Source organism: Sorex araneus, chromosome 1 (assembly GCF_027595985.1).
Source record: "Sorex araneus isolate mSorAra2 chromosome 1, mSorAra2.pri, whole genome shotgun sequence".
NCBI classification, from domain to species: Eukaryota; Metazoa; Chordata; class Mammalia; order Eulipotyphla; family Soricidae; genus Sorex; species Sorex araneus.
In genome coordinates, this window is record NC_073302.1 from 352,393,724 (window position 1) to 352,413,621 (window position 19,898).

The 19,898-nt window shown below is 44.5% G+C and overlaps 1 protein-coding gene across 3 annotated transcripts in view; it reads right to left on the bottom strand.

Moving 5' to 3' along the window:
• The window catches only part of ELMO1 (engulfment and cell motility 1), a 545,070-nt gene that overhangs the window by 339,145 nt on the left and 186,027 nt on the right, over positions 1 to 19,898 (bottom strand). For all 3 annotated transcript variants that reach the window (XM_055132324.1, XM_055132311.1, XM_055132316.1), the window contains exons 8-9: positions 10,856 to 10,955; positions 1,849 to 2,000 (exon numbers count right to left, since the gene is read on the bottom strand). In XM_055132324.1, coding sequence (XP_054988299.1) covers positions 1,849 to 2,000; positions 10,856 to 10,955 — 252 coding nt within the window. The remainder of the gene's footprint in view (positions 1 to 1,848; positions 2,001 to 10,855; positions 10,956 to 19,898) is intronic.

Genomic DNA, 19,898 nt, shown 5'->3' on the forward strand with positions numbered 1-19,898 from the left:
TCTCCTGCTACAAAGCATCTGTGCAACCCACTGAGCCCCCTTGCTGGCCCCTAGTAGAAAAGGGAACAGGAAACCCCAGTGAAACAAAGAACTGATGCACACTGCGTGGGAAATAAGGATGCAGGGAAGAAGAGGCCTGCAGGCTCCCTGCAGGGAGGGGGGAGGGGAGCCTAGGCCACTGTGCTTGGGGGGGCCAAGCTTCCAGCAGGCTCATCACAGGCTGTCTCCGAGACACTGGGGGGCCGCCAGGGGCCCCTCAGACACTGTTCCCACCTCTGTAGCAGCAGATAAGAACTCACTTACTTCAAGAGGATGCTTTTAGGGTAAAATGAGCTAATGTACATAAAATCCTAAGCACAGCACTTAGCAAATAATAAACTCTCCACTTTGGCAAAGAGCACTGCGAATATTCGAGTGCACCCTTGAGAGTTGAAGAAGAGAACAGCTCTGAGTCCTCTGACATTCGGGAAATACTGTTTCTAGCGTATTATTTCTAGCGAGGTTTCATGCACACATTGTTTCAAGCCTGTGCCAATTCTCCCTGAGGTCTCAATCACAGCTGAGGAACTCTGAAACTTTACCTTCTGTTAAAGGGAGGACAAGAAAAGGACACATCTATTGTACTCAACTAAGAATAAAATCGGCACTCGGAAGCACGCAGGCCCGTGTGCCGAGGGCCATGCCAGGGGGAGGAGTGGGGAGGGGAGCAAGCAGAGGATCACGGCTGGAGCCTTCCCGTGGGCCAGCTGAGATTTTAGCCCCAGGGCCTGCTCCCCCTACTCGAAGCCCCTTATTAAGTTAACACAGGTGCGCATTCCCCAGCTCCCGGTCCTGCTCCTCAACCCAAATGGGTCAGAGCTCCTTGAGACTGTGCCTGGTGCCCTGTGAAACGCGGTGATTAGTGGTTGGCATCAACCAGCTCGTATTAATGCCATAAAACATGCCACAAAAGGCTCCCCCAAGGGCTCTGAGGAAGCCACCATTCCCTGCACGGTTGTTTCTGAAGTAACAGAAATGACCGAAGAAGATTCTTGGTTCTACACCCCAGGATCATGCCAGCTCAGAGGGTCTGCTGCCACCGAGCCCCCAGGCCCCCATATTTCATTTCTAAAGTAGCACAGGGTGCAGCGGGGCCCCTTTTCTGCTGGGTGACATAGGAGGAACCTCACTTCTTACTGCAGAGTGAGAAAACGGTCCCAGGACTTCTTCTGGGCTGCAAACTGCGGGCCTCGTCTTCTAGCCTGAATCTCTGGAAAGCATGCATGCCATACACTACACTGCAAGTGCAGCTCATTGCAAACATCTCGAGCCTAGGTAAGAAGCCTGCACAAAAGAAGTCAGGGGCCAGGGAGATGGCCCAAAGGGCAGGAGCAGATGCTTTGCATGCAGGAGGCCAGGTTTGAACGCCAACACTACATGACCCCATGAGGACTGCAAGGAGTGACCCCCAGAGGACCCCCAGGCATCATCAGTTATGGTCCGACACAACAACAGAAGTTCATAACTAACCATGGAAACATTCATTGTATCACCAAAAGTACTCATTTAAATGGTCATGGAAAGACTGCTGAGAACTTGAGAGACAAATCGTCCCACCAAAAACCAAACTTACCACTATCTACCAACATTCATCAAAGATGAGCTTCTGCCAAGGGCCAGGCACTGGGGACAGAGCAGTCGGCGATGGGGACAGGGCTCCTTCAGGGCTGAGGAATGCCGACCTCTGAGTGCCCGGAGAGAGCGAGGCCCACCCACATTCTCTGTTCTGTATCCTCAGGGACTAGGCCTGAGGCCCCTCTGGGGCATGAGACAGGTTATCTCCTGCGCAGTTCTCCTCGTGCTACTTACCCCTGAAGGTGTGGGATGAGCTGGCCAATGGTGATCTCTTGGGCCACCTTCTGGTAGAGGTCATGGCTATTGAGCACCATCGACTCCAAGATGGCCAAGGACCGCTGCAGGATGGAGATGTCAATGGCTGACTTGTTGACAAAGCTTGCGATCTGCAGGTCCAAGGGGACACGGGTAAGTTCTCCTGGTCTGCAAACCAGAGCCATGAGCTTACAGCAGACAGTAAGTCATTTAAGAAACACGGGCTCGAGAGGAAATCATACTTGACACTGCAGCAGAAAAGGCAACACTGTTTATATCCTATTGCCACAATTCAGTAAGAAGCAATTAAAAGAGTTGTCTTTGAGGCCAGGGGGAACGAGGCTTCTCGCTGAGGCAACTGACTGCAATAGATTCATTCTAAAGTCTCCAGTGCAGCACGATTCACAACAGCCAGAATCCAGAAACAACCTGAGTGCCTGAGAGGACTGGATAAAGAAACTATGTTACATCTACACAACGGAATACTACACAGCCACCAGGAAAATGAAGTCATGACATTTGTCATAATGGATGGACATAAGTCATAAACGGATAGACAAGGAGAGTATCACACTGAATGCAATGAATCAGAAGGAGAGGGAAAGACACAGAATGATCACACTCATTTGTGGGATATAAAAAACACAGCCTGAGACTAATCCCCAAGGACAGCAGAAACGAGGGCAGGACGACTGGTCCACAGTTGTGAGCCTGCCACAAGTGGGGGTCAGGGAGGGCAGTGAGGATAGAGAAGGGATCACCACAACAATAATAGTTGGAAATGGTCACTCTGGACAAGAACTGAGTGCTGAAAGTAGGGAAAGGGGTATACATGATGGCCTTTCAGTATCTGTATTGCGAACCACAATGCCCAAAAGGGGAGGGGGGGAGGGGGGGGAGAGAGAGGGAGAGTGGGGGAGAGAGAGAGAGAGAGAGAGAGAGAGAGAGAGAGAGAGAGAGAGAGAAGACAAGAAGACGATTAGGGGAGGGGTGGCAGGAGGTAAACTAGGGACACTGGTGATGGGAAATGTACACTAGTGAAGGGATAGGCATTGGAATGACTGAATTTAAGTGTATGACTAAAACCCAATAGTGAACAACTTTGTAACTGTGTATCTCACAGTTATTCAGTAGGGGGGAAATACTTATAGCCACAAACAGAAAGAGCACAAGAGAAAACGAGAGGGGAGAGAGGGAGAGAGTAAGGGAGAGAGAGAGGGAGGGAGAAAGGGAGGGAGAGGGAGAGAGAGAGGGAGGTAAGGAGAGAGAGACAGAGAGAGAGAGAGAGAGGGAGGCAGAGAGAGAGGGAGAGGGAGAGGAAGAGAGAGAGTCCAACGTACACAACAGCCATTCCCTCCCCAGCCTATTCCTTTACCAGCAGGATCCATGAATCCGACGCTCCTATTCTCCCACTTTAGGGACTCACACGTCACACTTGCCAGTGCAATTCAACTGTCAACTTTTAACTCCCTGGATACTATACTCTTCTTTTCTCCTCAACAAAACACTCCTCCCATCCTTCCAATTTCATATGGTCCAAAAAAATTCTTATTTCCCTCAACTTTAGCAAACAGGAAAACACTTAAATTAGCCAGGCTGAAGGCTGAAATAATAGTTTAAGTTCTCAATTATTTTCTCTATGGAATTAATCACCAACCCCTCAAACACAGTCAATCTCGATGGAAGAGGAAAGCAAAATAAGGGTTTGAATAATGGGTAATAGTTACGCAGACACATGGGTACCATAAAGGCTTTATTTTAGAGGCCTCATTAAAAGTTATTACTGTCTGTTGACAATGCACACTAAAAGTCTGTTGTTATGTCAGTAAAAAGACTGCTGTCTCATAAATGAAATACTCTGGCCCTGACAAACAGAACTCACCGGTTCCCTTCAGCACTCTGCATCCCACAGATCCGTGCCCCACCTTCTTTTAAGCCGAAAGTAAAGGTAAAGAAACTCCTGGATACTCTAAGTCATCATCTCATCTGTTTTTAGCCAATGACTCCTTAGTGAAAGTAAGTGTGTGTGTGTGTGTGTGTGTGTGTGTGTGTGTGTGTGTGTGTGTGTTGGCTGCAGGGGCATTACCACTACCTTTTCTGCTCTTAGACACATCTGGGTCTCGGGGTGGAAAAGACATGGCATGAAGAAGTCAAACACTGTGATTCTGTACCCTCAAAGGCTACGACTCTTTAACACAAGTTACAGGGAGAGTACAAGAAGTTTAAGATTCTCTAGGGACCCCTTTCACTCCTTTCATGGCTAATAAACTTTCCTGACGTGTTTATGATCCTGGCAAGCGTCTGTTTGGAGCCTCACAGCATGCTCCACTCTACCCAATGCCACCATGCTAAGGCCAGCTCTGCCTCTCGGGAACCACCCTTCTCTGACAGAACAATGCAATTACCCTCACGTTTGCTCAGTTTAACCCTCCAATTCAGACTCCTTCTAAATACAATATAAAATTCCTGAAATCCCCCTGCTTGCATCTCCCTAACTGGTTTTCATTACCCCAGCACAGTTCTTGGCATGAAGTAGGAAACTGAAGACCTCACAGAGAAGTCAGCTGCAGCATTTCCGATGTTCTCTGCACAAACTCTTCTTCCAGACTCCTTGTTTCATGTGGCTTTTTAGTAAGCTTGGATAGATGGAAAATCTGCCACCCAGTTGTTTCCTCCCCAATCCCTTTGCCACCCACAGCCTCCGTGCCCTCTTCCACTCGAGCAGTCGCCACTGACTGTGAGCCCTGGAACAAGCTCGCTCAGGTCTAGGATCTGGAAATAGAAAGGTAAGCAAAAGCCACGTGACTGCAACTTCAGGGCCCTCACAGCACAGTGCAGACAGACAAAACTCATTTTCTAGGAAGCGTGTTTCATGCTTATTTTCGGCATCCAAACGGCTGTCTCCAAAGAGACCATCTGCCTTATTGACCCTCCTTCTCAATTCTCACCTTCCTGCAAATTCACCAGAACCATTACTGATCATTAATGCTGCCAGTAAACTACATTCTGACCCTCTCACATTGTTCCTGGCCCCTCTCCCCAGGGGCACTCATTCAGTCGGACACACACAGCACCAGCTCGCTCCCAGGTAACAAGACAGCATTTCTGACCTTTTCCATGCTCTTGTCTCCGAGAAGACTTTCCCCCAGGACAATTCCCTTCTACTTCCTTAAATGCCCTCTAGACAATGTTTTTTCAAGGTATTCCAATGAAATTCTCAATGTTCTCAATGTTTTCTTAAATAAAATACATTTTACAACTGACTTTTAAAGTTCTGAATAAAAAATTAACACTCTCCTGCCCCCAACAGCTTACTGGGTGGGAAATAAAGTATGGTGTCTGCTTGAATTCAGGCATATTTGTACCCTACACATACATTCCATTGTCGTTTGCTATATCTATATACTGACCTCCCATAAAATGAATAAACTTTCTTTTTATTAAAGTACTCAATTATTATGGACTGGAGCGGTAGCACAGTGGGTAGGGCATTTGCCATGCATGTGACCAGCCCGGGTTTGATTCCTCCATCCCTCTCGGAGAGCCCGGTAAACTACCGAGAGGATCCCGCCCACACGACAGAGCCTGCAAGCTACCTGTGACAACACGCCTCACAATGGAGACGTTACTGGTGCCCGCTTGAACAAATTGATGAACAACAGGAGGACAGTGCTACAGTGCTATTTAAGTATTATATAAAACTCATCTTTCTTAAAGACAGAAGAAGAAGAACAAACACTGATGTTCTCACTGGTTTGTGGTATACAGAATAGCATGCCTAAGGAATGGCAGGTGGCAAAGGGAAGTCAAAACAGATCTGGACTACAGAAGCAATAAAAGGCCAAGGAGAAGGAGAAATAGAGAAGCAAGAAAAGGAGTCCTGGAAGTAACCAGGGCCCTGGGCTCATCAGTGGCATAAGACTAAATGACATGTATGTATTTAAACCACTTGATCCAATACGACTAGGTGACTGAAACTATAACAATTAAACTTAAAAACCGATCTGCCAAGAGTCATGCTGGGAGTAAAGTGTCCCCAGGATGGTGGGGGGAGAGGGACAGGCTGCTGAGGCTGGGGCTGGCAATGTGGCTGCCGGAAACCCTATTTTAGCCACTATGTCTCAGTGATATTTTTTTACTGGAAAACATAAGATAAAATAAAATGTTATCTTTTTAAAATGTATTTCTCTCCCTCAGTGACTGAGAGATTCATCATTTAATCCAACCTGATGCAGGTGAGCCCAGGAGCGCGCAGGCGAGGGCTCAGCCCCGCCCAGTGCTCAGTGTGATTCTGCCAAGTGACTTCTTGGGCCATTATTTATCAGCAGTTTTAACCAGACATTTAATGACCCAATATTTTCACCTAATGAGTACCAAGCACCGAGACCTCAGGGCTGATTCAGCAAAAGTAATGATTATAGACAGGGCCCTTATTAGCAAATGTGCAAACCCTGATTTCCTCTGTCTAGTTTAAAAACGACAGCTTTTAGTATAGCGATAAAGTCTAAAGACTTCCCATTTAAATTTCAATTTCGCCTGTCCCCCGAAAGATTAACAATGCCTTCCTTGGCCTCCAACCATCCCCCACTCCATGACTGCAGTTTGGGCCGGCCCAGGCGAGCTAGTCTGAGAAGAGCACATGCCAGGGAGCACTCCTGGGAAGGCGAGGCTCTCGCACATGGCACAGAGGATGCAGACGCCACTCACATGCGCTCCCCTCTCGACCACTCATTTACAAATGTCACCCTCCAGGAATTTTCAGGTGACTTTGAGAAGCTAATGAGGCTGGGGCCAGAATGACGGCTTAGCAGGTAAGGCACTTGCCTTTTGCATGCAGTCAAGCAGGTTCAACCCCAGGCATCCCATAAGGTCTCCCGAGCTTGCCAGGAGGGACCCCTGAGCACCACCGGTGGCCTTCAAAATAAAAATAAAAATGCAGATGCTATGATGTCCTTGGAGTCATGGCATAGGGAGTTTCGGGATCTGCCCTCTATGCACCCCTCTCAGCCAGGTCCCCAGCGCCCCAAAGCACTGTCCTGGAGGCCTCAGCACTGCCAGGTTTGACCTGGAGTCCCCGACCCCACACAGCCAAACAGTACCAATCCTCAGGCCTTGGAGAGAATTGCTGGCCGCCGCAGGCTGAGTGCCCAGGGAGTGGGCCCTGGGCCCTCAGGCACCAGCAACAGCAGAGAAGGAGCAGCCCGGGACAAGCCCGAGCACAGACTGGGAGAACTAGGAGGCTCTCATCAAGCTCTGCCCTCAGGAGGATGCGCAATTCCCTTATGTTACAAAAGCAAAAGGACCCCCTCTGAGCAAGGAACTCCATTCCTGTTTTTAAAAATCTCAACAGTGCCTCATGAACCTCTTAAAAGTTTGAGTAGCAAAAATGATGGCCTCTAAAGCAAAATGCCTTGATGGCTGTCAGGCACTGGAAACTACAGCAGAGAGGACCCCGTGGGGGGAGGTTGCAGGCACCTGCCCGAAACCTGCCTCCCAGGGAGAGACACTGATGGTGGGCTGGGCCTGGGAAAAGCCGACCCATGACACAGATGATTCTAGACTTCTCCACCCCCTTCATTCTACCCCAAGTCTTCCTACCCCCTCCCTAAGCAGCTGAGTCTGGAGAAAGCATCATTATATACCGGTACCAGGGGACCACCACTCTAGACTGTTTATTAAATGATAGTCTTTACAGCAATTAAAGTTTGTAAACTGGAGTTTAGATCTAGATAACAAAACAGATCTAGTCATAGAGGAACAGGGGCTGGCAGAGAGAAATATTTCTCCAAAATGGCATGAATTTGGCATTAATCGGGAGCCAAGTCTGGCCCAAAGAGATAAGCATCGTTTGTCAGCACATTTTCTACTTGGCTTTTGTGAAGATAAAGCTCCTTTTAAGAGACAGTTGCCTGCATACAATTCTTGGGTTGTCAAAGTGCTGAATTTGGGCCAGCTAATGAATTAAAGAGATAATCTTACAAAAACTAACCATTACACAGTCATTTTCTGATAATTATTTTTGAAATTCACATAAGGAATGATTAATATCTAAGTAACAATGCAAAGGAAAGCAAATGATGGGAAATGAGAAAATGAAATATATTAAGTGAATTGCCTTTTGAAAAATATTAAAATTTTTATTGAAATTGCCAAGTCTGCGAGTCTTTGCTTTCAGAGACTTAATATGATTCCTATTTAATATCATGAATAAAAACCATTTTCTTAAGTAGTTGAATAATTAAATATTGTCATTCTCTGTAACCATTTCTGACATCATTTAAAGATAGCTTTGCTATTTCTTTCCCCCATGATTGAAATTTCACTTGAAATATATTTTATAAGTGCCACTGTATTCTTTCTCTCCTTCAAGTCTGAGGGTTTAAAGAAACACTTTGGAAACAATTTTCATTCATACATTTCAAAAAATGTATGACGGGGTTACTCTGTGCCAAACTTTGAGGATCATCATAGATAAAACCAGAATTTCATGGCTAAGGTTCATGGTCTGTTGGGAAAAGCCAATCAAATGAGCAAAACACAGAAATATGTAAGCGTTGGACCAGGGACACATGGTTCTGGGGCAATTTAGAGTAGAATAAATCACTTAACTCTACGAGTGACGTCCAGCAGCAATGCTGATTCACTGTGTCTCTGGGTCTTGAAGGCACAGGCCCACGGCGAGTGGGGAAGAGAACTTCACCCACAAGGCCTTTGCCCGGTTCCCGCTGCCCTCACCTCACCTCCTAGAGACACTGTATTCTCACCCCCCAAACACACAGAACAAGGCTGCCTATTTTGTTCTGGAAAGGATTGCTGTGGGAATGGAAAGAGATAGTGTGGGTGAAAAACAGCATAAATTCAAGCAATTCACAGCACAGCTCATTGTTCTGACTATAAAAAAAGACTCTAGTCACAAACAAGTGAGGCAATTTGAATGCTTGAATGTAGCAAAGAACAGTCTGCTGTAAATTCAGAAACAGAATCATTCTATATAAAAATCCACAAAACCCAGTACCTTTCTATATGGACCATCTAGAACTTCTTGGAACTATGGAACTATTTTAGAACTAACAGAACTTTTATTTTGCAGTGGCATTTTTTTTCTTTTCTGTTATCTAATGCTTACATTTCCTGCCACCAGCAGAATGCTCGATAGCCATCCAAACCACCTTGGTTTCTCATCTATCACCCCTCATTCCTCTCAAATAATCCATGTCACTGACAAATACAAGCACAAAGACCCTCCTGTTATCTGCAGTGTTTCTTCATGGTGCCTTGCACAGTCTCCTTTGCTTTCACAGAGGTGCGTTTGGAGAGGACTCGGGTGGGGAAGTCCTCAATTCCCCATCAGCTCTTCTCTGAAATAAATGAGCCACAGCCTGCAGGCATTCCTCTATGGGCCACCCTCCTTGGACAAGACAGATCTTCCTCAACATAAGGTGCGTCACCCAAGATCTAAGTCCCAAGTGAAAGAGCTGGAGAAAGGGGCTTCAGCATGCAGAGACAGTGGACAGCGCCTCAACCACAGACCAAGGCCAGCACAGCCACGGGTGAGACATTCTGGCATCAGACGCTGGGATATATAAAATGCTGTGAGAGAATACACCATTACTTCTAGTAGTGGATCCATCCAATGATCATTAATAGAAAAACTGCAGAGATACAGAAGTGGCAAAAGTATCGTACCACAACTAATTTCTTAACTTTGATGAAATGTTGATATTATTATGCAGAATATTAGTTAACATCAAGGGAAACTGGATAAAGATTATTTATTAGTTTTTTTGGCAACTCTTTAAAATCTACAATCAACTCAAAATAAAAGCTTTAGGAAATTTAAGTGACAGTGACTCCCGGGGGTGGGGGTGAGGAGTGGGGGTATTGGCCCATACACGGTGGTGCCCAGAACTTATGACTTATACCTGTCTCTGTGCTCAGCCATCACCCCTGGCTGTGCTTGGGGCACCTTGTGTGTTGCAGGGGATCAAAACAAAGTCTGCCATGAGCAGGGCAAATGCCCCAGGTGCTCTCTCTCTCTCCATTCCTTAAGCAACTAGGCTTTGTTTTGATTTCACAAGTTTTGCGTAGATTCTCTGAAACCCTCTCTATTTCATAACCCTTCTCAGAAACCTAAACTCAAATTTATGATTGCAAGTATCTCTTCATTTCTAAGACAAAAGTAGAAAGGAAAATGCAAAATATGCTTAAAAACCATTTCACAAATACAGAGAGAAAACAATAAATTAAATTTTTAAATCATCACAATCTATGATTTAAATCTGCATTTAATGACCATAAAGTCAGGGCCATTGTTTTGTCATTGCTGTCAGCAGACAGGAAACAGAATGTTAAATCTGCAGATGTACCTTTATTAAAAGACAAATACAGTGAATGCCGGGGGGCTCCTCTACCCTTTCTCCCCGGCTTTGTCAGGGCTTCATAGGTTCCCCAACCAAGGATGAATCAAAGGAACTCGCTGGCCTACGACCTTTACCGCATCATCATTCCAAGGAAGCTTACACGGCTAACATGACATGGACCCAATACATCTTTTATCACTACTCCTCCTCCAACCCCAAGCATTTGCGACTCATTATGTTGTGCCTCTTTCCCTTTTCTTGAATACTTGGTAAAAGGTAGAAATTTCTGGGAGGAGAGCAGGGACTCTAGGTGGGTCCTAAAACCAACAGATTCCTGCCAGGAAATCAGCAGCTTCTTCTGTGGTCTTGACGACAGTACACCTTGGTTTCTGTGACCCTGAGTTCCCACTCGAGATGTCTTATGATCTGGTGCGATCAAAACGCCACTTCATATGGAACTGAGGCTGCCTCCACAAAGACATACTGTCAAAATATGCCCACATGCACATACCAAAAAACTAAAGGAAACCACTATTATTTATACTTTTTTCAGAGCAGAGAGAGAAAGAAAAAAATTAATGAAAGGGAAAAGGCAATTAAAATCCAACAAAGCACAATCTGCTTACCTTCTTAATGAATGCCACTGAAAACGTATCCCAGGACACAATACCATGGTCCATCAGCTCAACGAAGGCTGTCAGGGTGAAGGACAGCATGTCTCCAAAGCTGGAAAACAGCAAGGAGGGTGAGGAGCACAGAAGGGACACCAAGGGGGAGCAGAGAGACGCAAGGTCCACCAGGTCCCATCCCCACTACCACGTGGTTCCCCAAACACCACCTGAAGCAGACCCTGGGGGTGTGGAACATGCCCCACTGCCCCAGACACAGAAGCAAGAGGGCTGCCCGATGATGACTACAAACAGGTGGTGAGGCATCACTGGGGCAAGTGGCTGAGCACAGGCCAGGTCCTCAGGAACCAGAACCAATGGAAGCAGGGAAGGAGGTTCTGACAGCATCGTTCATTCCGTCTCTGAGCCTCTCCCAGCTGGAAGACGGGAAAATCTCATCTCTGAGACCATGAGGCTACTTGCAGAACACTGAATAACTGTAGCACTGAGAAAATGATGACTGGAAGGAAAGTTTCTTAGCAAATGAGGAGTCAGACAGGGAGGGGGGGCTTAAGAGAGGGCAAGGTGCTTCTTTGATTCTCCACAGGCACCCAGTGGGAGGGAAAGATTAGAAATATGTCTATTAAGTGTATTGTAAGGGATTCAGTGGCCTCAATATACTTCAGTATGCATGTTTGGGCAAGAATATATGCACACAGATGAACTGTTACAAACATAGTTGAAGTACACATACTAATTTCTCTGCTTCACAGATCAATGTTAAGTGCACTTTATGGCCGTCTCTGGTGAAAATGACTATTGTCTGACATCAGTTTGCTGTGATTCAGGAGGTGGAGGGGGCAGAGTGGGGCTGAGTCTTGCGCACAGTTCAGAAATACAAGCAGAACTCAGACAAGCCCAAGTGAAAGTTCTGTCTTTCTAAAGGCTCCACCCAGGAACCCCTCAGAGCCCATCTCATACTTCCAAACACACTTAACACACACTCAAAATCTTCTACGGAACTAACCACTATTGAGAATATCATCTGAATAAATACTGCCTGAAAGTTCAGATGACAGGGCTACCTCTTGAATTCGGCCTGCCACAACCACAATACTAGCACAACTATACTGATTAGTAGGCTGGGTTTCCAGAGTTTCAATCTATATACTTATATATACAACTGTCAACCTCACGAGATGTTCAGATGAAATCTTACTATCCATTTTCAATCAACAGACTATAATAGTTTCTTTTTTTCTTTTCACAGTGTCACTTCCTTCTTTCCTGGTACTGTTCTCAAAGCATCAGTAAAGACCTGTGCATCCTCTATAGTCGCTGAAGTGGTGATGCTCACAAGAAACCTGCCACAGGCCAGACTCCTCTCTCAGGAAAGGGCGCCATCGAGATCCCACTTAGCTGACAATCTAGCGGCAGGAATGAGGCCCACTGGGTACAAAAGGCCACACACAGTCGAAAGCTGAGGCCTCCTCCCAGCTCCACAGCTCTACGAAGTTACTGACATCCCGTGCCTGCTACTGATGACTATGATGAAGAAGGTGAGGGGGCGGGCCAGTGGAAAGAGCTTTAATACCGAAAGGTCTAGCCACAGTGAGTAACACAGAGAGAAGTGTTTTCATGATGCAATAGCTGCCATTTTTTAAAAGAAAAACAAAGCCCATGATTTTCCAGTGTTAGCCTTGCTTCAAGGATTCTTTGTCCTTAGAATCAAAAAAAAAAAAAAAGGCAAGAAAATCCAAATCATATGGGAAGGGGGAAAGACATAAAAAGCAGTTAATTCTTTGTTTAAAATACACACACACACACACACCACACACACACACACACACACACACACACACACACACACACACACAGAGTTCCTAGCCACAGATGGGGAACCCAAATCTTGGAGGTGCCCCCTAGGTGGCATCAGAGGATCATGCCACAAGAATTTTAAAAAAAGTAAAAAATCCCATACAAGTCTATTAGGAGAAAATTTTAAATGTAGAAATACGGGTTAAAATGGGCCTTAAAGAGTAGTATAAGATTAAATAAAAATCCTAGAATAGCACTTTCTATAATGAGCAGCAAGAAAATCCAAACACCCAATTGCAAAAACCAACAAACACAAACCCATAATCACACAGTGACTAATTGCTGTCATTATCATCATCATCATCATCACCACCCTTAGAAATTATGGAACACCTTAAGTGCTTAGAGATTCGTACACAGAGTGAGTGGCATAAACCTGGTTCGATCCCAGGACCTGGGTGTGGCCCTGGAGGCTCTGAGCAGGTCCCGAATGACCCCAGTGGTCCCCAGCACTGCAGGACCCGAGCAGAGCACAGTCCTGGGTCCAAGCACTGCAGCTCAACACTCGGCCCAGTTAGTCTAGTACCATGGAGCACGGCCCCTGGCCCCTGATCACTGAGAGACGCCCCTCGTTCCCATGGACCGAACACTTGAGAGCAGGAAAGTAACTACTCCAATGTCATCACCAAGAGAGCAAGGGATGGGACAGACAGTGGCAGGGCAAAGCGCGTGCTGCTGCAGTCACACCCTCTGTCTTCATTGTCTCCTTAAAAACACACGGAAGTTCCGCTTCTGCTGAAACTTTGGGGTCCCCTCTCGGTGGGCCCAGAGCTAACATCTGGGCAAAGTCCTTCTTCCTTTAACACTCCAGAACTCTGCAGACCAATTCCTCTGAGAAGCAGGAAGGCACCAAGGAGAAAGGTTCCCTTGAAACTGAAAGAGCATCATTTCAATTTCAAGCATGGAAGCTGCTCTGGGGGCCAGGATTTCAATTTCCATGGTTGTTACGAAGCTGGAGCAAGATTTCTGAAGCTGCGGATAGAAATTCTGTTCTCTGCAAGTGCCTACTCAGAGTGAGACTGGAGAGTGAGGAGCAGCTTCTTCATAGCAGACAAGGCACCCAAGGAAATACTGTTTGTTGCCTGAATCACAATCCATTAAATACTGCATATAAATCAATAAATCCATTTGACTTAGTGCTATTAGACAAATAAATATCATGTGGGTATTACATAATCAGGGACAGTATAATTATGTATGAGATGTTATTAGTCCTGTAAGCCTAAGTATGTTGTAAATATATTACAGAACAAAAGCGATATATAAAATAAACATACCAAGATATTTCAGCTAGGTGTCTAACTTTTGCAATTCATTAGATCTGGATGCTAGATGACATAGCAGGTTTCCATGAGGCGAAATTTTTCAAAATTCAATTTCAAACCCTCAGTTGCAAGGAGAGGTTAGCCACTGCTAACCTTTATTACATTCCAAGTCAAGGATTCCATCACCTCATTTCAAATGAGGAAGCAACAAAAGGCCTTATCAAACCTGAGCACAGGTGTTGATTTCCTCACAGAGGGATGATTCAGGCTCCTAGAAAGGGGCACAGCACATTGCAATCAAAGCTGAGTGCAAAGCATCAACACATAAAGAACTGCAATTATGAAAGCACAGCAGGAGCAATTTTATTTGTTTGATTTATATGTTCTTTTTCTTTTTAATACATAAAATGCTAGGCTGAAGATTTTTCTGTACCGAATGCCAAAAATTAAGCTGACTGTAAACTTAACATGCTGGTCGAGATCCGTGTGACAGACAACATACCATGCGTGCTGGAATGACTCAAATAAATGTTTCTCATCCACTTAGTCAATCATCTTCATTTCAACAAAATCCAGCCCGTCTCAAGTCATTTAAATCGGTGCTGTTAATTTTATGAAGGAGCAGTGCTTCTGATTGCTAGTTCAAAGCACATCCCGCCTTAGAAATGAAGCTGAAAATAAAGCTCACTTTAAAAGCTATCAATAAATCTTATGAAATATATCTTTATTTGCCAAAATGAATGAACATAGCTCCTCCCTGCATTTGAATTCTACCATGTATTTCTTCCTTCATTTAATCCATTTAAATTAGTAAAATTTAAATGTAGAGATTTATAAAGAAACGTTTAAAGGTACTTCCTTAGTCTTCAGAATCAGAGCAGAATGTGCATTTTTCCCCTTTTGACTCCTTTGTTTGAAATTGAACTGTGAGTCAATTTCAGACTCTTCATTCTATTTGATTTGTCTATCTCCTCTACCAATATCAGACTTCTTAATTATGCATATATAAGAGAGTCTTGAAGTCAATAAAGTCATTTTTCAAGATTAATTCAGCTATTCTACATCCTGTGTATTTTGATTTAAGTTTTTTAGATTGGACTGAAACTTTTTTTAACTTGATTTGTACTTGACTGGTTGTATAGATCAGTTGGGTAGTGGGGAAACTGTTGAACATCATGTCTTCCATTCACACAGTAATATGTTCTCTACTTATCTGGGTCTTCTTTAATTTTCCTCAGCATTATATTTATATTTCAGTGCACAGGTATTAGACATGTCTTGTCACGTTTATTCCTAAAAATTTTTATGGTTTTTGACTGTTTTGAAAATTTGAAAGACTAACTTTCATTTTCTAGTTGTTTTTGTTAATATATTAAAACACATCACTTTTATGTACAAATGTATCCTGAGTACCCTCACTAAATTTAATTATGAGATTAAATCATTTTCTTTGTGAAATTCTTATAATTTTCTAGAGACAATAAAATCTCTAAACAAGAGATGGTTTTCTCATCCAGAAATTAATTTTCTGCAACTCTCAGGTATACAGGTTTTGTGACTGAAATCTCCAGCTTTCACTAGATCGGGGATGGGCTACCTCCCCCCATCTCCCTGTACTCTGGAATCTCAGCAGTCAGCCCAGGAACTGCCTCGGGCGTCATGTAAGATCTTTAACTGACCACCATCCAGAGATTCCAAAATCAATCTCAAAAGGGGTCTACAAGTGGCAGAATTCTCCAGGTCCTGCACAAGGCTGAGTCATCCTAGGGTGGCCCCAAGCAGGTGGATGAACCCCTGTGCCCGTTCAATCAGAGCCAGGGAGTCGAAAACCTCCACACTCCATAACCATCACCATGCTCCTGGCCACACTCCACCGCCTCTACGAGCCTGATCCAGAAATTAATCTGCTGAGAAACTCAGGTGTGTGGGGTTTGTGACTATAGTCTCCAACTTTCATGAAGTCTGGGGTGGGCTACTTCCCCCATCTCCCTGTACTTCTGAAAGCCCCAGCAGTCACACATGCCCTAAAGCCACCAGCCAGTTAATAATTCAACACCAGCTCTATGACCTGGTTAGAAACTCTGGACACCCGGGATGGTGGCCACATACACCTCAAACTCTGTAACACTGGTAAACAGGAGTAGCACACCACATAGGAAGGGACGTAACATAGAAGGCAACCATCTCAATTAACAAAATATAAACAGAGAAGGCTTAACCTGTAATAACATTTTAGTAGAGCTTAAGGGCTCCATGGTGAGATACAACAATCTTCACTAACTTTCCTCTAAGGAAACATTTTTTATCATTCTTTTAGCAAATTATTTCTACCATGCAATATAAAATTACTGAGGGTCTACCATGGGGGCAGGCTGAAAGTGGGGCTGGGAAAAGTGGAAGTAATAGTGGTGGGAAGGTGTAATGGTGGTGGGATTGGAGCAGGAATTCAATGTCTGTAACTAAACTGATGACTTAATAAAGTTATTAAATTTAAAAAATATAGTTTGTTTGCTTTTTCTATTCTTATTATGTATTTTCTTTCTTAAATTATTTCTATGGTTAAAAACTCTAGTACAATATTAAATGGAATTGTGAAAAAGCAAACAGTTGTGTTATTTCCTAAATTAAGGAAAAACGGGTTTACATCTTTTGGTGGTGGGCAGGGGGCATTAAAGCCCAAATCTCAGGGCTTACGTCTGACTCTTCACTCAGGAATCATTCCTGGTGGGCTACTAAATGGGATGCCCAGGACTGAATCTGGGTTGGCCACCTCTAAGGCAAGTGCCTTAACCACTGTACTATTTCTCTGTCCCTGTGTTGAAAAATTTTATGAATGAATGTTGAACTTTCATATAAAATGCCTTTTCTTTATATAAAGTTTTTTCTCCTTTAGCTTTCTTCATTTCGCTACGTGTAGAATCATCGTAACTGGTTTTCAAACTGCAAACCACTTGTGAAATAAGAATTTACTGACGACTATGAATTATCTCCTCTTTTTAATTTATAGATGACATACAATTATATTAGGAAGAACTAATATAACTAGTTTAATATTCAATATTGTGTTTAATATTTATTTTAATACTATATATAGGTAAATACAAATATATCATTCAATACTATAATTCATTATTTCGACATGCTGCTAAATGAACTAGTAATAAACACAGTTAACACCCAGTTCAGGCTTGCTCTCGGTCACTTTCTGATACTCACTACAATACTAACTGAACTCACCTGCAGTCTGTTAGACCCCCACAACTGACTCAGTTTATAATTGGAAGTTGGTCAAGTATTATCTTTCCATATATTGCTCGACTCTTTCTTGTTGATCCATTGCAAGAGAGTTATTCACTTTTGTTCATTCATTAGGGACACTGGTCTCTCATTACTTCCCGCATTATTTTGTCAGGTTTGCATGTCAGAGTAATAATGGCCTCAAAAAGGTATCAGGTATTCTCCCTCACCTTCACTTTTTGGAAGTGTATTATGTCCATTTGGTATTTCTTCTGCAGGTATATGTCAGAATTCACTAGCATAAAAAAAGATGAAAACTGAATAATCAATTTTCCTTATGTGAAGGTTTTGGATAATGATTCAACTTCTTCAATAGATACAGTTATTCAGATTTTCTCTTTTCTCATAAGCCTGCTTTTGATGGATCAATGCAGGCCCCTGGGAAGTCAGTGCTGAGAGTGGGTCAGGAGTGAGAGCAAGGGCGGGATGGTAAACCTGAGAAAGGTAAACAGGGAACAGGCAGGAATGGATGCAAAAAGCTATGAGACCATGTGGCAGGTCCAGTGCCTGCTGAGGAAGGAGAGAAGAGATCCAGGAGGGCTGCAGAGAACACTGCTGTAGACCCAAGGAGCGGGGCGGGCGGGAAGGGGCAGGCACCGCCCAGGAGCTCCAAGAGGGAGATTGTCTGATCCTTCTGCTGCTTGTTACCATTTGGGTGGACACTCAGGGCTTATTCCTGCCTCTGTGATCAGGGACAGAACCCAGACTCGCCGCGTGCAAGGAAAGTGCCTTAATCCCTGCACCATCTCTCCTGCCTGAAAAGGCATGATCTGCGCATATAAACTGCCATGCTGCAGTAGGGGTGATGCACTCACTCTGCTCCTCAGGGCTGATTAACAAACCACATGAGAAGGAAAACAAAGATCTGTATTGCTCAGCTGACATGTTTGGCACCCAAAGGTTAAAATTTATTTACATAAAGTTCACTTGTAATCACTTGTCATCCATTCTTCATCAATTTGCTCAAGCAGGTGCCAGTAACGTCTCCATTGGTCCCTGTCGCGTGCTAGAGTACCCCCAGTGATGTCTGCTCACTCCAGAAACATGAAGAGCCTCTAAACGTTCATTCAGGATCTTAACCAAGAAGAAGTCTAACCATCTATCTCGTAGGTGGATGGCCATGCAGTCTTTTGACGTCCGGAGAATCCAGTTGGTAACAACTCTAGTCCAGTGGTTGTCTTTAAATCGCATTATGTGTCCGGCCCATCTGATTTTCGACACCTTGGCAAAGGAGACAGTGTTCCTGATCTTCGATCATCGACAGAGGTGGGAACTCCAGATTCCTTCTCCCACTTGAGTGAAGTGTGATACTCCAAGCATAGCTCTTTCAATTCCTCTCTGGGAGACCCAAATAGCGTTCTCATCCTGTTTTCGTAGGGCCCAGGTCTGAGGTGTATGTTAGTGCAGGAAGAATGGTGGAGTCAAAAAGATGTGCCCAGAGCCAGAGGTTCTTTGTCCTCTTAACCACTTCTTCGATGCTCTTGAAGGCATTCCACGCTGCTCTCTTCTTCTCTTCTGTGTAGCTCAGGTGCCAGGTTGTTTGTCACGTTAAGTTCTAGACTGCATTCAGAGATGTTTGTTCCGTTGAGAGCAAAAGGAACGTCAGGAACTAGTATGTTTCTCATGAACACTGTCGTTGTGAGATTCAACTGCAGGCCAACCTTTCCACACTCGCTGTCAAAGTCAGCCAGCATTGGTGCCACTTGGCCGATGTTTGGTCTTATCAGAACGATGTCATCAGAGGTGGTGTAGTTGCCGACCATTTATCTTCACTCCCATTCCTTCCCATTCCAGTCATTAGATGACATTCTCAAGGGTGGCACTGGAGAGTTTGGTGAAATTATATCACCCTGCTAAACCCCTCTCTTTACATCAATGATCACTTCTTTGTTAAATGGTGAGATCCTGGTGGTAAATCCATAATACAGCTACCGGAGGATCCTGATGTACTGAGTGTGAACACCCTGTTTGGCTAGGGCTTCAATGACCGCTTCAGTCTCAACAGAATCAAAGGCCTTCTTTAAACTGATAAACGTTAGACAGATCGGAATCTTGAACTCTCGTGAAACCTCAATGAGCTTGGTCACCGTGTGGATATGGTCAATCGTGCTGAATCCTTTCCCGAAACTGGCTTGCTCACATGGTTGTGCTTCATCTAGTGTTCTGCCTATTCTATTCAGGATGACTTGAGTGAACAATTTGTAAACGATGGACAACAGGCAGATCAGGCGATAGTTGTCAATGCCGTGGATGTCTCCCTTCTTGTATAACAGAATGGTCCTGTTGTTTTCCATTGGGATGGAACCTTGCATCGGAAAGGTAACGTGTGAAGAGCCGAGCCAGTATACTGACAAGTACTGGTGGCAGATTCTTCAGGTGTTTGGGTCTGAACTTGTCTGGACCGGGTGCTATACGCTTCTTTACCAACGAAATGGCATGTCAGAGTTTGGAAGGGAGAACACTAGGGACGACCTATCCGTCCTCCAGAATTAGGTATGTGGGCAGATGTATGTGGCTATGGAAAAGATCTGAGTCGTGGATAATCTTCTCCTTCTGGAAGATGTGATAGATCCATCAGGACATCGGAGGGCAGTCATCTTGGTTTTATAGTTGGTGAAGGA